At 43.0% G+C, this 19571-nt stretch overlaps 1 protein-coding gene across 3 annotated transcripts in view; it reads right to left on the bottom strand.

The window, feature by feature from the left end:
- TMTC1 (transmembrane O-mannosyltransferase targeting cadherins 1) overlaps window positions 1-19571 on the bottom strand; it is a 139449-nt gene that overhangs the window by 105268 nt on the left and 14610 nt on the right. For all 3 annotated transcript variants that reach the window (XM_042050475.1, XM_042050477.1, XM_042050474.1), the window contains exons 4-5: window positions 18271-18447; window positions 16150-16356 (exon numbers count right to left, since the gene is read on the bottom strand). In XM_042050475.1, coding sequence (XP_041906409.1) covers window positions 16150-16356; window positions 18271-18447 — 384 coding nt within the window. The remainder of the gene's footprint in view (window positions 1-16149; window positions 16357-18270; window positions 18448-19571) is intronic.

Genomic DNA, 19571 nt, shown 5'->3' with positions numbered 1-19571 from the left:
CCACTGCAATAAGCCACATTCCAGCTGCAAGGCCTAGGTGAGATTAACCCCTTTAGTGCTATGAAGAGCTGAAAACCTGAGGGAGGAGAAAGAGGAGATGCTTAAAGCTGAAATTCTGTTGTGAAGCTATGATATATCAGAGTATCCCGTTGTAATTCCATGAAGATATGGGGGGTGGAGTGTTCAACTCGTAAGCAAAAGCACCTGCGCTGAGATAGGCAGATGCTGCCGCAGCTGTAATTTCATGAGAAGTTTGAACAGGGAGAGATGGAAACGATGAGGACTTTTGCTCCAAATGGGAAAGGAGAAGGCCTCAGTTCCTAGAGATGCTCCTAGAGATAGTCCTAGAGATGAAGATGAGGAGGACCCTTTGCTCCCAGGGAAGGAGAAGGGCCTCTATTCTTAGAGATGAAACGCTCCCAGAGATGGGTGAAGAGAACTTTTGTTTCTGAACGGCTCAACCTTAAAATTCTACCCCAGTAATTCAAGAGTGGACCCTCGAAAGCAGTTGTGGGAAAAGCTGCAAGTCAGGGGGAAGGGACTCACATGCGAGCAGAGAACCAACCCGGGCGGCAGGCTCGTTGTGATAATGTTTTCATAGCATGGGCAAGAGAGACTCCTCTTCCTAAATGGACTGAACAAGGTTATTATGGAAGTGGTAAACAGACTGAACATCTCAAGGGTTGTCTTTTTACATTGTCAGTGGGAGAAGGGAGGAGAAGTGTTCTGAAGGTGTGGTATGATTTTTTTTTTCCCCCTCTCTTCTTTTAGGTCTGTTAATAAATTTCTTTATATTCTTTCAAGTTCGGTGCCTGCTTTGCATTTCTCCTAATTCTTATCCCACAGAAGATAAACAGTAATGAGTATTTTGGACCAAACCACTACACTAAATTGGTGTTTCTGCCCGGTTACAAACCCAACCCGCTACACCACGCCATACTGAATTCCCAGGACTCCTGCCTTCCCTGAAGCTTCCTTCATGTCCTGACAGAATTACCAGGGGGACAAGAACACACTGAATCACCACACTAAATCAACATCAGTAATCACAAACTCTGGTGTCCTCCCATGGCAGGGAGACATCTTTTGTCAAAACCTCTGCCTTGAGTTTGATATGGAAACAGCTCCCTTTTTCAGGCTCTCACATATGTTTTTTCTTCCTTAGTATCTTTTTAAGGAAGATACTGCATATAAAATCTGCCACCTATTAAAATATAAGCTTTGAAGGCAGAAAACACTTCCAGAAATTATCTTAAGAATCGTACTGAACTTTATCAAATCTTGAGTCATTGTTCTTTTCATACAAGTGTGCACTTCATTAGTTGGTAATGGAACAATAATTGCTCTTAAGTTATGCAAGATGCACCTCTTATTTGTAAGGGGTTTCTGGAGAGTTAATGACAGATGCTTAAAAAAATCAAATATGAGAATATGAAAAGTCATGTAAAAGATAATGGTAAGCACAGAGTAGCCTGACAGCTGGGTCATAGCCTCATCTGGTGTAAAGGCATAATGCAGAAGTTCTGTCTAATGCATTCTTAAACACTGAACCTGAAGCCAAATTAATCGTACTACTTTGCACTTTAGTCTAACTGAATCTCACAAATGAAGCATCATCCACGTAGGTCAAGACCTGACATCCCTGCTTTCCTGACAGCTTCCTACACACTCCAGGTAAGGCTGCCAGCAATTCAGCAGAAGGCATTTTTCCCCTCTGAAATTATGCTTCCTGATTATCAAACATATTGGGTGTGAAATAAAGATACCAATCTATGTATTTTCTGGTTTCTAAAAGTAAACTCAGTGTAAAATCTGCTAGGACCTATATTGTGAGGGACAATCTTGTGTTAAAAAGGGACAATCACTCCAAATTTTCTCCACTCCCTTTTCTCCAACTTTACCAGTGTGAGCAGGGGCTCAGCACAGCATTTCAAAGACCACGTGTTCGCTCACAGCCCTTCCAGACAAAATGTCAACTCCAGACTTGGAGCACTTGCGTTTGCTGATGCGTGGCAGCGCTCCTAAGATCAGGAGCGGCACACCATCCAAATGTCATCTGGGCGTGCAGATGCAAGATCAAGTGCACCTCCTCATACGACTAATTTTCCAATTAAGATTGAAACACTGTTGTGCTAAAAACACAACAAGCACATGGGAAGAGCTTGTTCTTGCTCCATAGGGATTTGTTATCAAAGATACGCTAATTTTAATCAGTTTGGTTTTACTCACTGACTTCCACAATATGTTAATTTTGCGCTGCAAAACATAGCTGTATTTTACTGCTTTCAAACAGTTTAGTATGACACCCAAAGGAAAAAATTTTTTAAAAACAACAACAAAACAAAGAAAGATTGGCAAATGCTCAGAAAGCTTGCTTCACCCACTCTGATCTCCATGCCAGTGCAGACATATTATTAACAGGACCCAACTATCTAATCTGAGATTTGTTCCAATCCAAATACATAAACTACATCACAACAGCAGCTGCTGAGTAGATGTACCCAGAGGAAGCCCAGCCTTTAGTCTGTCTGGAAAAACGATAAAACAACAATCACAGACTGCAAAACTTTCAGCAAGGAGAGCCCTGTTTAATCTGCTGGAAAAAGACATAATGAGATGCAGTGCTTGGCAGCTGAAATTAGATAGATCAGACTAGAAATAGGCACATTTTAAACAGCGAGAACAGCCTACTGCTGCAACCATCCACCTAAGGATTACTTCAAATACTCCATCACATCAAGTCTTTAAATTCAGGGCTGCTGACAGATGTGTGACACAGCTCACAGAGAAACACAGGCTTCATGCAGTAATTCTTACGTGGAGCTCTCTCTCTTGCACCGTGCTCTAGATCAGATTAGATGATCATAAATGGTCCCTCTTGACCTTAAAAATCTACAGTGATGCTCAAGTAATGGTAAAAATTACTTCAAGGAGTTGCAGCTCTGCACAACCCAGAGAGATCACAAACTGTGTGACAGTTCTGCACCAATAGCCTGTGTCATTTCCCTCCCATACAAACTGGCTGAGGGCCACAGACAGAGCTGGGCTGGACAGCTGGCAGTCAGGAATCAAATTTAGTCCCTTGCTCTTGGGTTAGCAAAAGCTTAAAGAACTGTAAAAAAACTGCCACGTACCTTGAAGAAGCACTTCCCCCCTAAAACATCAGCTGCCTGAAGTGTCAAGGACTTTGAAAAGAAAGAAAGAAAGAAAGAAAAACTGGTCTAATTCACATTTCCCAGCAGAGGGTTGCTACAGTGTGGCCTTTATAAAAATGGCACAGGAAGAACGACAAAAAATTCTCTCTTCCCCAAATAACTGAGCAAATCTAAAATAGTTAATCCTGGAAACAGTCTCAAAAGATTAGCCATGGCTCAACTAACTTTAACGATGATAATTTTTAATTTAATTTAAAGTTGAATATCCTTGTGCAATAATGGCGGAGATGAAGGACTATTAGGGAATAATCTTGTTTATGGATCAGTGAACCCAGGAAAATTGCCAAAGCACTGTGAAACATATTCCTTATTCACACCTCATAATTAACTGAGTGTTCTGCTGCAATATTAAAGTCATCTTCCTTATGAGAAAGCTGCTCATTTGGGCTGGTATGCCACTGAGGGGTCTCATTCAGTTCTGGCATTTCCAAACTCCCAGGAAAAAGCACATTCAAGCCATAAAAACAACAGACTCCAAAAGTGTAAAGGAAGGCAGAGAAAGCCTTTGGTCCATGACAAAAGCATGGCTTGTGCAGAGAAAAAAACCACTTCTCTCCTTCCCTAATGCCACCTGGGAGCATTTATTTCTCTTTTAAAGGCAATTGAAAGAAGAAAATGCAGTTCTCGTAATTAATTCACATTGAAAGGCGCTTTTGATGGAGTCAAGAGGCCAAATCAGATCAAAGTAAATAATGCAACAAATAGTGACATGAAAGCCCTGGGATAGCAGCTATCACTGCTTGCACTGTCTAGATCTTTGTACTCAAAAGCAACAAATGCTGAAGCTTTCAGCTTCCAGGAAAGCAGAGGAGGATAGAGGGGCTCCATCCTTTCAGCAAATTTTAAGAAAGAAATTGTCCATTTACTGGGAGGAAGATTTTGTTGAGGTACATCTGCTTAAGATTTGGGAAATCCTAGATTAAGTCTCTGCTTTATGTCAGATTTTATGTGTGGGAATTAGGGCAAATGTTCCAACTTTCTGCCCTTTGGTTTAGAGAGGTAACGCTTCCCCCTGAGCACAGACATGAGGGGATTCTGCCCTTCTACTCAGCCCACAAGCTTTGCCCAAGCCAAGGTTGCTTTAAGATAGTACTGATCCCCAAACAGCAGTTAAGAAGGGAAGGATATAGTGTAACCCCCCATCTGGGCAACTGAGACCCAGATACAGCAGCTGCAGACTTCACTGGTATCATCTCTGGCCCCAAAACCAGCCAGGCTTAGCTTAGTTCAGCATCTTGCTCCAGTCTTTCCCATGTACTGGGGAACAGGCCAGGCAGATGCAGCCAAAGCCACTACACACAACAGAAAACACAGTAATAAAATATACTCAGATTTTTCCATTCAGATTTTTACTGCACATATTACCTAAACAGACTCCAGTCAAAACAAAAGAATAAACAATAAAGAAAAAAGTGATGCCATAAATCAGCACCAAAAAAAAAATTGCAGCTTGTGAAAAACAGAAGTAATAATACAACGCATAAAAATCCAAGTCCCAGCATCTGGAGTACTGCACGTTATTCTGAGACCTTCCCTTCCTCTGCCCACTTCCCAAAGGATCTAACAGAGATCGAAGAGGTACAGGAAAGGGTAATAAGGCTCATCAGACACATGGAATGGTGTCTGCATGACGAGAGAGGAGAGAGAACAGGGCTCTCCACCCTGGGAAGGGAGTACACAGAGATACTATAAAATTATGAAGGGCCTGGGGAAGGGAACCAGCAACATTACTTTCTACTTCTTATCACACAAAGTCAAAGGGCTCCCAATGAAATTATCAGGTTTCAAGCAAACAAAAAGATTCCTTTATATGGTGTGTAATTAAAATCACAGAACTCACTGCAACAAGAGGCCCTCAAAGTCAGAGGAGAGAAGGGTTCTAAAAAGGAAATTAGGCAACTCCACAGAGGACAGGTCCACAGAGAGCCTTAAACACAGTGCTCTAGATACAGCATCCAGATCCATGGACTCTAAATCAATGCCTGGCACACATTCAGCAGCCACAGTAAGGAAAGATAACCCTGTCCTGGCCCCATTCCCATTCTTCTCTTCTCTGTAAGCATCCAGTAATGACCGCAGCCAGAACACAGACCTAGATGGATTGCTGGTTTGATATGGTGCCCCCACAAATTTCTGCTATTATGTTAAATATACTGATAGGAGTCCAACAGACAAATCCTAACTTAAAAGGAATTCTTTGTTTGTGTGTTTGTTTTCCTTGAAGAAATATCATGCAAAAATTCTTGTATTTATATTAATGCATGTCAGTAGACCAAATGTATGAACAAATGCCTTCTGGGTGGAAAGCTATCCATCATCTCCAAAAGCTTGTATGGGCAATGAATGAAGGAATTTCATTTTCCATACTGAGTAATTTCATGATGGAGATACCATTCAGGACCATAGGCAGGGTCATGACAGTGAATCCACAGTATGCCAGCCAAGATCAACAAAGGAATGCTGATCATAACAGATTGATTAGAAAGACCAGCATTAGCAGCCATTTAGACCACAGACCAGGTGACAGCTTTCTAAAATGAAAACTCCTGATGCTTCTACCAAAAACATTTGTATTCTAAGCAATTCATCTGCTGAAATGAATGCATGATATAATTATGGAAGAGAACAGGGGAGAAGAGGGAGAACAACAACAACAAATTAATTGAGTTTACTACCAGAAAACAAAAGAAACATCTCTGCTTCGAACATTTACAGATAACTCACAGGTGCAGTGATACAAACTGCTGTCACGAGATTAGGCAGAGATTACGGTAAATTCAATTAAATCAGCTAATGCCAAAATATTCCAAGAGAACCCAAGGCCATCATTTTACACCAGCTTGACTCTACAGAAATTCCTAACGTGGTCTTGTAGGAACTGCATGTGTAACAGTGGTCTATGAGAGGATAAAGCTGCGTTTTATGGGAAGGATATAAAGGTAATGTTCCATCTCCCTTCCACCTCTAACTGATAATTACTCTTTCCCTGAATTTTCTTTTGAACAATCAGTGGAAGACTTTCTTCTCAAGCTTTTCCTGCTAATTTTCCTCTTTGGAAGAACAGCCAGAGGGTTTGTTGGCATCTTTCACAGATTAAATGGAACTGTACTTTATTCCATACTTTTTATACTAGCACAACCAATGTGCAACCATAGTTAGTTTCAAAGTACTAATTTTATGTTTATTATTTCCTTACTCTAGAGCTGATTTGTAAAACCAAGGGATTTCACAGGTCAAAAAAGGAGAGATTTGAGCAGACTTCAGCCCCCAGCCTGAGCAGAGGATCTACAGGAAACATGCTGCCAATCAAAGCTTTAAACAGAGGGAACAACTGCATTATCCACACGGCAAAAGAATGACATTTTCTTAAGACAACCAAACCTAACTTTTAGAAAGGAGGTTTAAAAAAAAAAAAATCAAAACAACCACCACAGCATATTCCAGTGGAAGACTATCATATAAACCACTCCATGATCAGCTGTGGCAGGCAATGAGAATTCATAAGGCAAAGCAGGGTGTCGCCAGATGCTGCGAGACCTGTCGGACCTGGAAAGCAAACACTCGACAGCAACATTCCAACAACCCAAGCACAAACCTGGCCTTTCACAGCTTACTTTGGCCAAAATCCGAATTTCAGCATGGATGTTTGAGAATGTGGAATGCATTTACAAGAGTCCCTTCTGCACTGCAGTTTCCTGGATATTCACATTCTGGAAACTGCTAAAAAGAATAGAAACAAAAAATCTGCATTTCAAAGATCAAGAGAGAAAAGTGTGTTCCAGCATTTCCAAGCCAAGTAGAAGATTAAGGTTTCTAATGCACTCGTTGGAAAAGAATATTGGGATAACTGCATTAGAAATGTGAAAGAGGATTTAATACTCTACTTTAGATTAACTTGAAGATTAAGTTTCTAGTCAGGGAAGAATCTGTTCATCTTGGAAAGCATACAGGGAGGATGGGAGAAGCATTATACATGCTAGCAGGTTGGGTTTTTTTAGACTTTTTAAATCAAATATTAAGTCTCAACAGCTACTTCATATTAAAAAAAAAAAAATCAAAGTAACACTTATCACACAACTGAAATCATCCACCTAAAGTCGCCCTTGATGAGATTGGTGTCCTCGTGGTTTCAAGCAAATGATTGCTTGTATCAGCCAGTGAACACTTAAAGCCAAGTAACTTAGTCCTGAGAGTCTGCTGTCCTTCCCTTAATACATGCTGTGATTAGCAGGTTCACAGAGGAGACATGGACCAGCTTGAAAAGCATCAGTCATTAATGAGGTAGGTGGTTACAGCTGATCCCTTCACTCCTGAGAACAGCCTAAAAGTTTCCACTAGATGTCCAAAAATGTGCCTGACAGCCAAAGCGTAAGAGAAATTGTTCAATTAGATTTGCTATCCAGGGAAATACCTGCAATAATCTGGGTATCATCCATCTTCAGGTGTTGTGGTTGGGGTTTTTTTTTTTTTGTTTCCTGGGTGACTGAAATACTGTTGTGTGCCAAACTAACCCAGATTTGCTGCAAGGAAATGACCTGGCAAGCCATTAGGGTTTGTTCTTGTTTCTCAGTTGCTGTTAATTCTTTGACACTGGTTTACAGGGCTTTCAGAGAAAGCCCGTGAACACGGGCATGCTGCTGTTTCAAACACTGCTTTAATGAGACTGCCATGAACTGTGAATAGAAAGGCAGTCCTGTGAAGTAAAGGGAATGAACAGAGGCTCCTGTGAGTCAGCTCTGGGACACACAGGCTGCACCTACAAATTGGGGATTTCCAATTAGCAGCACAGGGAACAGAAGAGACTGATGTACAATGAAGTGACTGCAACTGCAGGGCTTAAAAGCAACTCCCATTAATGAGAGAAAAAAACCCTCTCCCTCTGCACACAAATGAATAAGCGATCAGCATCTTTCAGAAGACAGGGAAAAAAGAAACCCAAAACCACCAAAACCAGTCATTAACTTTTCCTCCTGACTCTGTTCTGCACAGCACCGTTCTTTGTCCCAGGCACAGTTTCCACAAAAATGGATTTTAATGAACTAAATGAAAGTCTAAAAGATCTTTAAAGTTTAAATAATCTTCTCTAAAAAGAAGAAAAAAAAAGCTAGAATGTGTTAAGCCATCATCAGCTAAGAAAAATAACATCAGACTCAGTCTTGTCCCTTTTTTCTGACATTCAATGTACATGAAGGCAAACTACTTCAGTTTATTCACTGCTTACTGAAATAAACAGGGCCTCTTGGTAGTGTCACATATAAATAGTCCAGGAGAAATTATTTACTTTCCACTTCCTTCTAGGAAGTATTTAAAAAGAGGGAGAGAGGTGTTTTTCTGTACTGCAAGAAAAGTGCTATCCAGAACAGTGGCTGAAACACAGATCCAACAAAGGGTGTCAAATTTAAAACTAACCTTCTTCTATTCAAACAAGTGCATGCACAAGTGCCTACTTTTCCAGCCACAAGGAAGCAAAGAGTGAGATCAGCTGTGGCTCCACTCCACCCCAAGCACCAGAGTAGAGCAGGCTCCTGGCTTCTGCCTGGCCCTCCACTCTCCCTCCTCCTCAAACCCAGGCAGGAAGCAAAGGGAAAACTCACAATTTAGCTATAGGCAGAGGAGAGCTGAACCCCCAAAGCTGGAGAAATGAGGTCAAAAAGAAACTGGGGTTTGCAGCTTGTGGAGCAGAAACCTATGCAGAGCGAAGGAGGAGATAAGCAAAGACCATGAGTGCTGACAGCTCAAAGAATCCAGAGGGACCTTGCTCCCATGCTGGGCAAAGCTCCCACGGCAGAAAATTGAACCAGAGAGATGGGAGGAGTGAGGAGCACATGGAGGATGCAACAGGCAGTACAAGGACACAGATCAGGGCCCTTGAATTGGCTGGGCAAGGACTTAGGGGACAGGAGTACAGGAGGGACCATGGGAGTGAGACTGACACAGTAGCTCTTGAGGAAAGCAGCAAGATCCAAAAGGCAAAGCCTGAGGAGCAAAGACTGGAAACAATTAAATGACTAAGGAAAAGCAAACAAGAAAAGAGATGAGGACAGGCTGCAGTAGATGAGGCAGGACAACAAACTGGGGAGAGAGGAAGGAAAGGGCTGCCGGAAGAAGCTGCACATGCTGGGCCAGGTTCACTCCTCTCCGAGTCTGGAAGGGAATGTTGTATCATTGTGTCTCCTCTGTCTGAAAACATCTAAAGGAAAAGGTCCCTCATCTCTCAATCCTGACTCCTAAAGGGCACAGTCTACTGCTGGCACCAGCTAGTCTGCTTGCCCAACCAGCAGATGTCCATGAAGTAAATACAAAGGTGAATCAAATTCTTAACATCCATGCGGTTCCCCACTACAAAATTTCTGGCTATTCACTTTACTTGTTCTGAATAGTCAGGAAGTTACACATCCAGAAACTATGCCAAAAGTACCTTAAAAGGTTACAGACTAAAGTAACAAACTGCAAGGAAATACCAGCACTTGGTAGTCTGTACACAGAGGAATTATTGAGAAGCTGTAAATCTGTCTCAGAGCAGGACTTGAATAATATGAAGTAAATAGGGCACGGGGCAATGCTCTGGACCAGGAAGAAACAAAATATTGAATAGCTACTCATTAAGTGAGCACCATCCATTCTGGGCAATGAATCGAGCAGGGATTGTGCAAAAAAGAAAAAGCTATGTGCTAGTGTAATTAAAGACTGTCACAATATAAACACATAACGAGGCCAAAATTAAATCAGGTCTTTCTTACCTGGTGAGTGCATAATTTTGCAGCACAATGAAGTCTAAACAAGTCTTTTTCTGCATGCATGCAACCTTAGTCATCACCGTACCAAAGCAGCGCTGTTCTTAACTAAACTTCAATCTGCAAGCAGTGAGTTCAGTTACTTGTACGGAAACAGCACTCGAAGATTTCAAAAATTAAGGCACATAATGGCACACGCATGCCTAAGAGAGAGCCCTTGGCTTTGTTTCTTTTTTTGGAGGGGAACAGAAATCTTAAAACAACAAGCACATCACACAAATGGAGGTGGAAAAGCAGCATGCATTACTGTGCCTCATCTTCCAGCATGTGCCATGGGAAGAGAGAGATGTAATTATTTTCCCAAGATTACACAAGGGTTCTCTGGAAGACAGTTACAGGCCAGAGCATGTAAACCCTTGGCTGAATCTAAGGCTGTGAGCATAGGGGCACCCACATCTCCAATGTTTCTAGACTCTAGCAGAGTCTTCTGGTGGCCTCAGGTACCATCTGTGCATGACAATAAATATATTCACTGACTGCAGGGAAAAAGATTCACTCAACATTTCCTACACAGACTGTACAGACACAGCAGTAGAGAGAGCTATTGCTCAGACTCACAATGGAAAAACAATCTTAAGAACCGAGTTCAGAAAAGAGTAAACCACAGGCCAAATCCACCTCTGCAACACACCTCCCCAGAGGCAGCCAAACTTCATTCATAACTTAAGCTTACTAAATAGCAAGAACAGCAGAGCCTTAGCAAACCTGCTAGAATTAAAAAAACTTCCAACACCACAGAAGCAGCATCCCACGGATCCCAGGATAGCAAGAACACTTACCTAATCTGCCATCTTTCAGCACACACTGTGCTTCCCCAGGCCTTGGGACTCAGGGCCCTACCTGCCTTCTGGAGCTAACTTGCATTGTCCTATTCTCAGTTCAGTTTCAATTATCAGTTAGGGAAAAAAAGAAATCAGCCTATAGCCAGTGACAATGCAGCGCTTCCCTTTCTCTGCTTTCCCACAGAGGCAATCCAAGACCAACCTTTGCTCTGAGTATCACAGAGTAGGAGCTTGAGCCTTTATTTGCAAAATCTCACAACCCTGAGGACTTCACCAGTGAGAGAGGAAAGGAAAAGCCTAGGCTGGCTCTATTGCTTCATGCTCCAGATTACTCATTTTGCTTTCCTAGAGAAGAAAAGCATTTTGACTGCTAGGCTCCCAGACCTTTCTCACCATAGACTGAATCTCAAACTGTCCTGGAATTTCTCCACCAGCTTTTGCTGTGGTGTTTGCAAAGCCCTTTAACACTTCCTTGCTATTTTGCTGTTGCACAGCAAGGAACTTTCAGGTCAGAGTCAAGTATCCAGGTTTTTCTTCTGCCTTATTTTGGTCAGGGGCACACATACAACATAAATAATGGTTACCTTACTGCTTTCTCAGAGGCACACATTGCTTTTTCCTGCTGTGCTTTGTGTATGAACACAACCACCACTGACCTCCAGGGTGTGTAAGTGCAACTAAGAACAACTTACCAAAATTTAAGAAAGTTGTACCACATCTAACAAAAAGTGTCTTCCTAGCACTTTTATAACCCAGGCAGTTTCATACCCACACCTTCCTATCAAACACCCTCTAACAAATACAAGAAAAGGGGAAGTTTGCACACATGATAGCCCACATCTGGGAAAGTGGTCCCACTATTCTGTCTGTATCAGTTACGAATCTAGAATGTAGCATTGCACTGTGTGGCCAGGGGAAATTCAGCTGAGACTTCTTCTTTTTGAACACTAACTTACTGTTTTAAGCATACTATCATATTCATTAAAAAAGAAAAAAAAAAATTAAAGCATCATTGCTACACAAAGATTGGAAATAGAAGCAGCCAGTGAGGAAAAGCCAAGCCATTGCTATGTAGCCACACATTGTGTGTGCCAGCGCTTTCCCCCCACCTCTCCCTCTGCTCTTCCTTCATGCTGAAGGACAGCATCTGTTTCAGCTCAAACCCTGACCACGCACACTGCACAGGGACTCAGGGAAGATGTGTTATGACCTCAACATATTTTTCCTCATAGTTTATCAAACTTAGGGCCAGTGCAGACATCTCTGGAATGCACCACATTCTGCAGAGCATTTCCATCTTCCTTCTCTTGCTATTGTAAGAGGAAACAACAGTGCCACCAGATCAGTTTAGTCATCAGATCACATTTATCCCTGCTATACCTTTAGGAGATCATTGAATTTTGGATCAATGGGGTTTTGGGCCTGGATCCCACAATGCTAATGACTAGTGCATTCCCACACTCTCTTTTACACATACAACACAGATTTAAAGTGATGCTGTTGGGCACAGCTCCAGGTACACCTGCTTCTTCTGTAACCTGGCCAAAAAAAATTAAAATAAAATACATAAATAAAAATAACTGTCATGGGTTAGCAAAGCATAGTCCTGGAAGTGATGTTCTTGCAAAGGGGTGCTTACAGCTTCCTCTGTGACCTGACAGAACCTATCAGATGGCCAGTTTGAATATGGACAATTCTTTGAGCCACTTAAAGTTGTGACTGCCTCTGTGATCCACACTTAAGAATAGACAAGCCCCGGGCAGAGCCCTCTCTCGTTCCCGGTGCTGGGACAGGTGGCTGCGGGCCCTGTGTGGGGGCCAGTGGGCCCGGCCCAGGCCCTGCTCAGGCCAGGCCGGGCCGGGCCACGGCCATCCTGGAGCCGATGGGCCCTGTTCCAGCCGTGGAACCCCCCCACAGCCCTGCTGGGAGCAGCCGGAGCAGCTCGGCTCCCCCTCTCCAGTGCGGCCAAGATTCAGCCGAAAGCTGCCCTGCTGTCCGGCAAAAGATCATGTGACCAACAGTGATAAGCAAAATTCCAGCTGCAAGGCCTAGGTGAGATTAACCCTTTTAGTGCTGTGAAGAGCTGAAAACCTGAGGGAGGAGAAAGAGGAGATGCTTAAAGCTGAAATTCTGTTGTGAAGCTATGATATATCAGAGTATCCCGTTGTAATTTCATGAAGGCATGGGGGGTGGAGCGTTCAACTTGTACTTGTGAGCAAAAGCACCTGTGCTGAGATAGGCAGATGCTGAAGCTGCTGTAATTTCATGAGAAGTTTGAACAGGGAGAGATGGAAGCGATGAGGACTTCTGCTCCAAATGGGAAAGGAGAAGGCCTCAGTTCCTAGAGATGCTCCCAGAGATAGTCCTAGAGATGAAGATGAGGACCCTTTGCTCTCAGGGAAGGAGGAGGGCCTCTATTCTTAGAGATTAAATGCTCCCAGAGATGGGTGAAGAGAACTTTTGTTTCTGAACGGCTCAACCTTAGAATTCTACCCCAGTAATTCAAGAGTGGACCCTCGAAAGCAGTTGTGGGAAAAGCTGCAAGTCAGGGGGAAGGGACTCACATGATGCGAGCAGAGAACCACCCCGGGCGGCTGTTTCGTTGTGATAATGTTTCTCCATAGCATGAGCAAGAGAGACTCCTCTTCCTAAATGGACTGAACAAGGTTATTATGGAAGTGGTAAACAGACTGAGCATCTCAAGGGTTGTCTTTTTACATTGTCAGTGGGAGAAGGGAGGAAGGTGGGGGGAGGAGAAGAGTTTTGAAGGTGTGGTATGATTTTTTTTTTTTCTCCTTTTAGGTCTGTTAATCTACTTATTTTTATTCTTTCAAGTTTGGTGCCTGCTCTGCGTTTCTCCTAATTCTTATCCCACAGAAAGTAAACAGTAATAAGTATTTTGGACCAAACCACTACACTAAATTGGTGTTTCTGCCCGGTTCAAACCAAACCTGCTACAATAACCCACAAAAAAACCTCATGCAACAGTTCATATACATGGAAAACAGCAGCATTAATTCCAGTCGATTGTCCATTCCAAGGGAAGAGTCTCACCACCAGCAGACACAATAAAAATGAGCTTCTAGGACACCAAAGAGAAACAGAGATTTCAGTTTCAACAGTACGCAAGCTATTGTGGAGTGTTGTTTTTCAAGAAGCTTAGACTGCAGTTCTCAGCTCATTTACACAGCTCAAAACCATCAGAGTGATTAGGTGGCATGCAGGTGTTTATGGGCTGGACCACACAGCAACACAGAGTGCGAGGCACATAGGACCTGGCACAACCAAAGCCAATTAAAAAAAAGAAAAAAGGTAAAAAAATAGATTCCAGTTTTCAGTGGCCTCAACAAATCATGAAAAAGAGAATGAGTGACGATGGCCATTGACACTGATTTTCAACAGGACACTTACCCCAAACAGAAGTACAAGCCTGACATGAAAGTTCCTGTCTGTCCTTCCCTATTTTTATCATATGCAAAGGCACACACACTCACAAGCCTCTTTCAGGTTTTAAAACTCAGGGAGATGGATCCAACCCACAAGAGATTCTAGTTACCTCATTTCAGCAGCATACGCCAGCATTACTCAAAATTGCAATAAATTGTGGTGATAAAACCTACAATTTCATCCAGACTAACTCATTCCTTACTCCTGAAGGCAACTGGGACTGCAACCCACATATTCACTGGATAGCTGAAGATAAGAGCAAGTGACAATAAAGAACAAAAATATCTCTGCACCAAGAATTTACATAACTAGCTCCAGTTGCTGCTAATTAGACCAATTCCCTTAATTCCTCCATTACATCTTCCTGCATTTTTCAGTTAGCTCTAGTAAGAAGATGTATAATAAATTATTATTAAATAGAAACCTACTTGATCACATTACAAGTACTTAAAAGTATAGATCATTGCACTACTACTTTATTCTAATTGAAACCTTCCAGTTAGTAATCTGGTGCACTAAATAAGATACCTGAAGCCAAACCGGAACACTGTACCAAACCTGTCCACAAATTTTGGAGCTTCTGAAATATTTAAAGCTTTGTCTCCCCCTCCCCCTTTTGCCATGGAAGAAGACCTACACAAGCCAACGTGAATTACAAGGAAAAATTGCGCAATTAATCTTAGATTTGACAGCAACTTCATTTTTTCCTTCTCTTTTCTTCTATAGCAAGGATTTCCTTTTTTTTTTTAACGCAGAATATATTTTAATAGAGAAATTGTCTTGAGTTCTTCCTATTTCATATCATATAATATGTCAACAGCACAGCTCTCACAGGCACACTTCCCTCTCAGCCACTGGGACCAAGCCAGCTCCACTTTGGGCATCCCACGGCTAACCCTCACACAGCAAGTTGTTGCAAGTGTGTTGTACACAGTCAGTCACTTGAGAAGAGAGCAGCTGAGCAGCTTACACCACCAGAGAGCCCCTTTTCAAACAGAAAGTAGCTATGTATATGCAGGGCTTGATTTGCCATGTGCAGAAATCCTTCACAACACTTGAAGAGGCAGCTGCCAAGAAGCAAATGCCAATTGGCAGCGTGGAGGAGCTCACTCTGAAGCCATCCCACGTGCATGGGCTCTCCAACACAACTTCTGCAGCCTCTCCTGAAGAGGCTGGCAAACTAGAGGCTTTCCCCTTGTGTAAGAAAGGGATGTTCCCAAAAGCGGGGGCAAGAGGGAGGGTGTCTGGAAAAAGCACAAAGCAAAGGAGGGGAGAAAGGAGCAGTAGGAAGAAAGGAAGAAACATGAGTAGAAGAAACAAGGAACAAGATCATGAAGCAAGACAGGAGGTATTTTTTTATATTGATAACCTCCTGCCCCCTGTTGTGGGCATCAGTCTATTCTCCCAAGTAACAAGCAATAGGATAAGAGGAAATGGCCTCAAGTTGTGCCAGGGAAGTCTTAAATTGGATATTAGGAACATTTTCTTCACTGAAAGGGTTGTCAACAACAGACTGCCCAGGGAAGCAGTGGAGTCACCATCACTGAAGCGTTTAAAAGACATGTAGATGCAGCACTTAGGGACATAGTTTAGTGGTGGGCTTGGCAGTGCTGGGGTAATGGCTGGACTTGATAATCTTAGAGGTCTTTTCTAGAGAATTCTGTGATACTATCCATTAGGGAAAACAGAGACAAATACAAGTTTCAAAGAACAAAAACACTGACAAGTCCTCAGATATTCTCCTCCTTTTTCCCTTAACCCTCCTTCCACCTCCTCCTGTCTTCCCTCTCCAGCAGCACAAGAAAAATCACAGCAATTTCAGGATAAAAATGGCTAAAACAAAGTGAGCGAGTCGACATCTTAAGGCAGCTGCAAAGTACACTGGAATGGAGCGGGAGTAGGCAGCAGTACCTCCGAACGGCCCACATGGCTCTGCTGGGCACAGCCAGGCCCCCGCTCGGCTGCTCCTCGGGCGATGCCGGGTGGCAGGAGCTCCAGGCGCCCCGGTGAGCAAAGCGCTGCTTCCCGTTCTCCCGGCCCGACAGGGGCACCTGCGGAGAGCCACACCGAGAGGCCACGGGCAGCCAGGCAGGCCTCTGGGGAATGCCCCCATTTCTCCTGAGAAAAGGGAGAAAAAGAAGGGAAAGGGGAAAGAAAAGCATTTAAGGATTTTTAGTTTGTTGCAGTTTCACTTATCAAAAGGTTGAACATTATGGAATCGGCACAACGTGGTATCAAACTACAACAGACAACATTTCTTTAATCCAAAACAAAGTTTTTGTGTGCTGAGAGGACAGTATTTATTAGTTCCTAATTAGATCTAGAGGAAGAGACTTGACAGCAACAGAAGATGAGCACTCCTGTATCAAGCTGTTCTCTGGACCTCTGTTAAGATGGGAAGCACTGTGCTGTCATTCCTAATTTTTTGCTCCAGAAAACAAATGATGTCCCACCACTTTTAAACAGAAAACAAATCTGTACAGGTTGGAAGAAGGAGCAGGTAAGTTTTCAGCAACACGTAGTAGACTGTTTGTTTTCTCCTGCCCCTTAAATTCAAATACACTCATAAAATCTTGAGCATCACAAACAGAGAGATAAATGCACAATACGAGCAACAAGAGAAGACATGAGAATACAGCACATCTGGGCTAAAAAGCTTCATTCCTACAAGCTAAATAGTGCCACATCTGGGCAACTGGCCACCACTAAAACAAAAAAATAGCTTGAAGAAGTCAAGCTTTTATTTATGTGGGCTGTGGGAAGGGGGAGACTGAGGAAAGGAGGGAGGAGGAAGGCACAGATTTTCCTCCAGTTAATTAACAGTTGTGTTCCCTTTAGCCAGGCAGCTCCTAAAACAGGCCTGTCAGGCTGTAAATGCAAGTGCTAACCGGCAAGCTGGCTGTCAGTCCCCAGAAACCTCCCTGGCTACTTGCCCACCAGTCACACCACTAAGAACTACTTATCCAGTGAAAAGAGGAGGAATCCCCTGCCGATCCATTGTACCTGCCCGCTGATTGCTGTTGCTGCCAGAGGGCATGGTCTATCCCCATTAGGGGCTAGAGAAAGGGCCACAAAGGGAGGGAAGCCAGGATACTCCTGGGAGTCCCCTTTCTCCTCCCTGCAGTTGCTGCTCTTGCCTTGTGCCAGCTCTGTTCACTTAATTCACTGCTGAAACACAAATTCAGTGTCCTTCTTATAACCCAGATACACACGACCTCATGCAGGGTGTGACAGGTTCCAGAGCTGGTGGGGCAGCACCAGTGGAAACACAATAAATGATATGAGTGAGACCTCCCATTCCCAGTAGCAGTGAGCTCTTATGTTCATTCACAAATCTGCACCAGGGATGTTTTGGGAGAGAAATTGATAAAAAACAGCTTCTAATAAAACAAGACTTCTGACTTTGAAAGGAGATGGAAAATGGCAGTTATTTGTGACATAGTGGGTGAGGGATACAAACTTCAAAGTATTTAATTTTTCTCCAGTAGCTGCTGAGAGCTGTTAATTATTCCAACCAGAATTGGATGGGTATTTTCCCCCTTTTTCCATTCTGAAAGGACAGAAAAAATATCAAACCTGGTTTCACTACTAAACATCATACAATACTTCTAAACCCATGGCATTGGAACTGAATAATCAAGCAGACACTGTGAACGGAAAGAGTTAAGCCAGGGAAATTTTAAGATGTTGATGCTTCAGTCAGAACTCCCACACTAAAAATAAATGTTAGTCTTGCCTGGGTGAATTCAGAATTTTAGGGATCAGTTCTTCACATCGGGTCTATTTACCCAACAGAAGTTATCAGGTAGCAAGAGAGCAACAAAAAAACTTGAAAACAATAAAACAAAACACAAAAACCCAAAACCACAGAATGAAATCGTGGTGCCCTCCAAATTTGTGGACCATCTAATTCAGCAGGGCAAGTCCAGCTCCCCCAGTGCTCTATATGATAATCATACATATTTTAGACTCAACAGGTGAAAACACTTGAAAAGCACATAACGCTTAACGTGAGCATAACAAGTTACTTACAATTTGAGTCCATTGTAGGAGAGGGAAAAGAAGTCATAAACCAAGCACACACCAAACACAGTGACTCCAGTTTCTTTCACCAGCATTGCACACGTCCCAAGGAATAAACTAAGCAGCAAAAAGAATGGGGAGGCAGTGGGAGGGAAATGTTCCCCAACATAAAGCTGATCCACACTCCTGAAAAACAGAATTGACATAAAATATCTCAACCGCTCTGTTTTTCATGTTTACTACAGTCACACAAATACTGAGACACTTTTCCTTAATGCCTTAAGATGGCTGACACCAACATGTTAAGACATGAACAATCTAAGATGATTTAAGGCTTAGACACAGGACAGGAAGGAAAGACACAAATATGGGGAGCTGCTCGAATTCTTGGTGCACAAGAGGGGGAAAAAAGAGAAGCAGAAAAATAAAGTAGACTTGAAACAGTCAGAGGAAAGCAGAGTAAGTACAGAGAAGGCAGAAAAAACACCTGCTTTCTGTCATGTGGAACACACATGCTTAATTCTCCTTATGGGACCAAAAGCACTACGCAAGCAAAAATTCCTTCATCCCACCCACACTCTCCTGAGTCAGAGATGTGTCCTAATCATTAACAGACTGGGCAGCAAGCCTCTGTCACAGAGGAGAAGGTAGGAAAGAACCAAAACCAAACAGGCAGGTTCCTACGGGGTCACTACCAGTTTCACACCTTCGAAACCTTCTGAAGAAAACAGCATTGTGGGTTTGTAGCACACAGCCCCAGAGGGATATAAGCAGTTTTTCCCCATGGCTGTGATGACATGGTGCTATTTCTGACTGCAAGCAATGTTATTTCTAACTGCAAATAAATGCAAAAGGTGCAGAAATCCCATCCAAGTCAGCTATTTCTGTACCTATACTTGTTCAGTTACAGTTTTAGAACACAGAGCAGCAAGCAGTGCCAAGTTTTCATCTGAAAAGGATGACTAATGGTCTAGACACACTCCTTAACTCTCCCAGACCAGGTGCTCCAGAGTCCCACAGCCACAGCAAGCATTTGAAAGGCAGGCATGTGTCTGTCTGTTCTTCACTCTGCATACAGACAATTTGCCTTCCATTGAAAGCATTTCTTTATAAGTTTTACAAGCCCTCCTCTGGTGTGTGGTCAGCTGCAACGTCAATGGAAGAGGGATTGTCAATGTTGACTTCTGGTTTTATGTTTTTTTGTTCTCACAAGCATCACCATGGCTGCAAGCAGGGGCCAGGACGCTTCCACGCAGCAGTGCTGTGGGAAGGACCTATGCCAACAACCATCAAACACTGACAGGTTTGCC

Source organism: Corvus kubaryi, unplaced genomic scaffold, assembly GCF_017639235.1.
Source record: "Corvus kubaryi isolate FWS band 111438036 unplaced genomic scaffold, C.kubaryi_AGA036_p1.0 74, whole genome shotgun sequence".
Taxonomy (NCBI): Eukaryota; Metazoa; Chordata; class Aves; order Passeriformes; family Corvidae; genus Corvus; species Corvus kubaryi.
The sequence above is the reverse complement of the archived record's forward strand: the minus strand, read 5'-3'. Positions and strand labels throughout refer to the sequence as shown.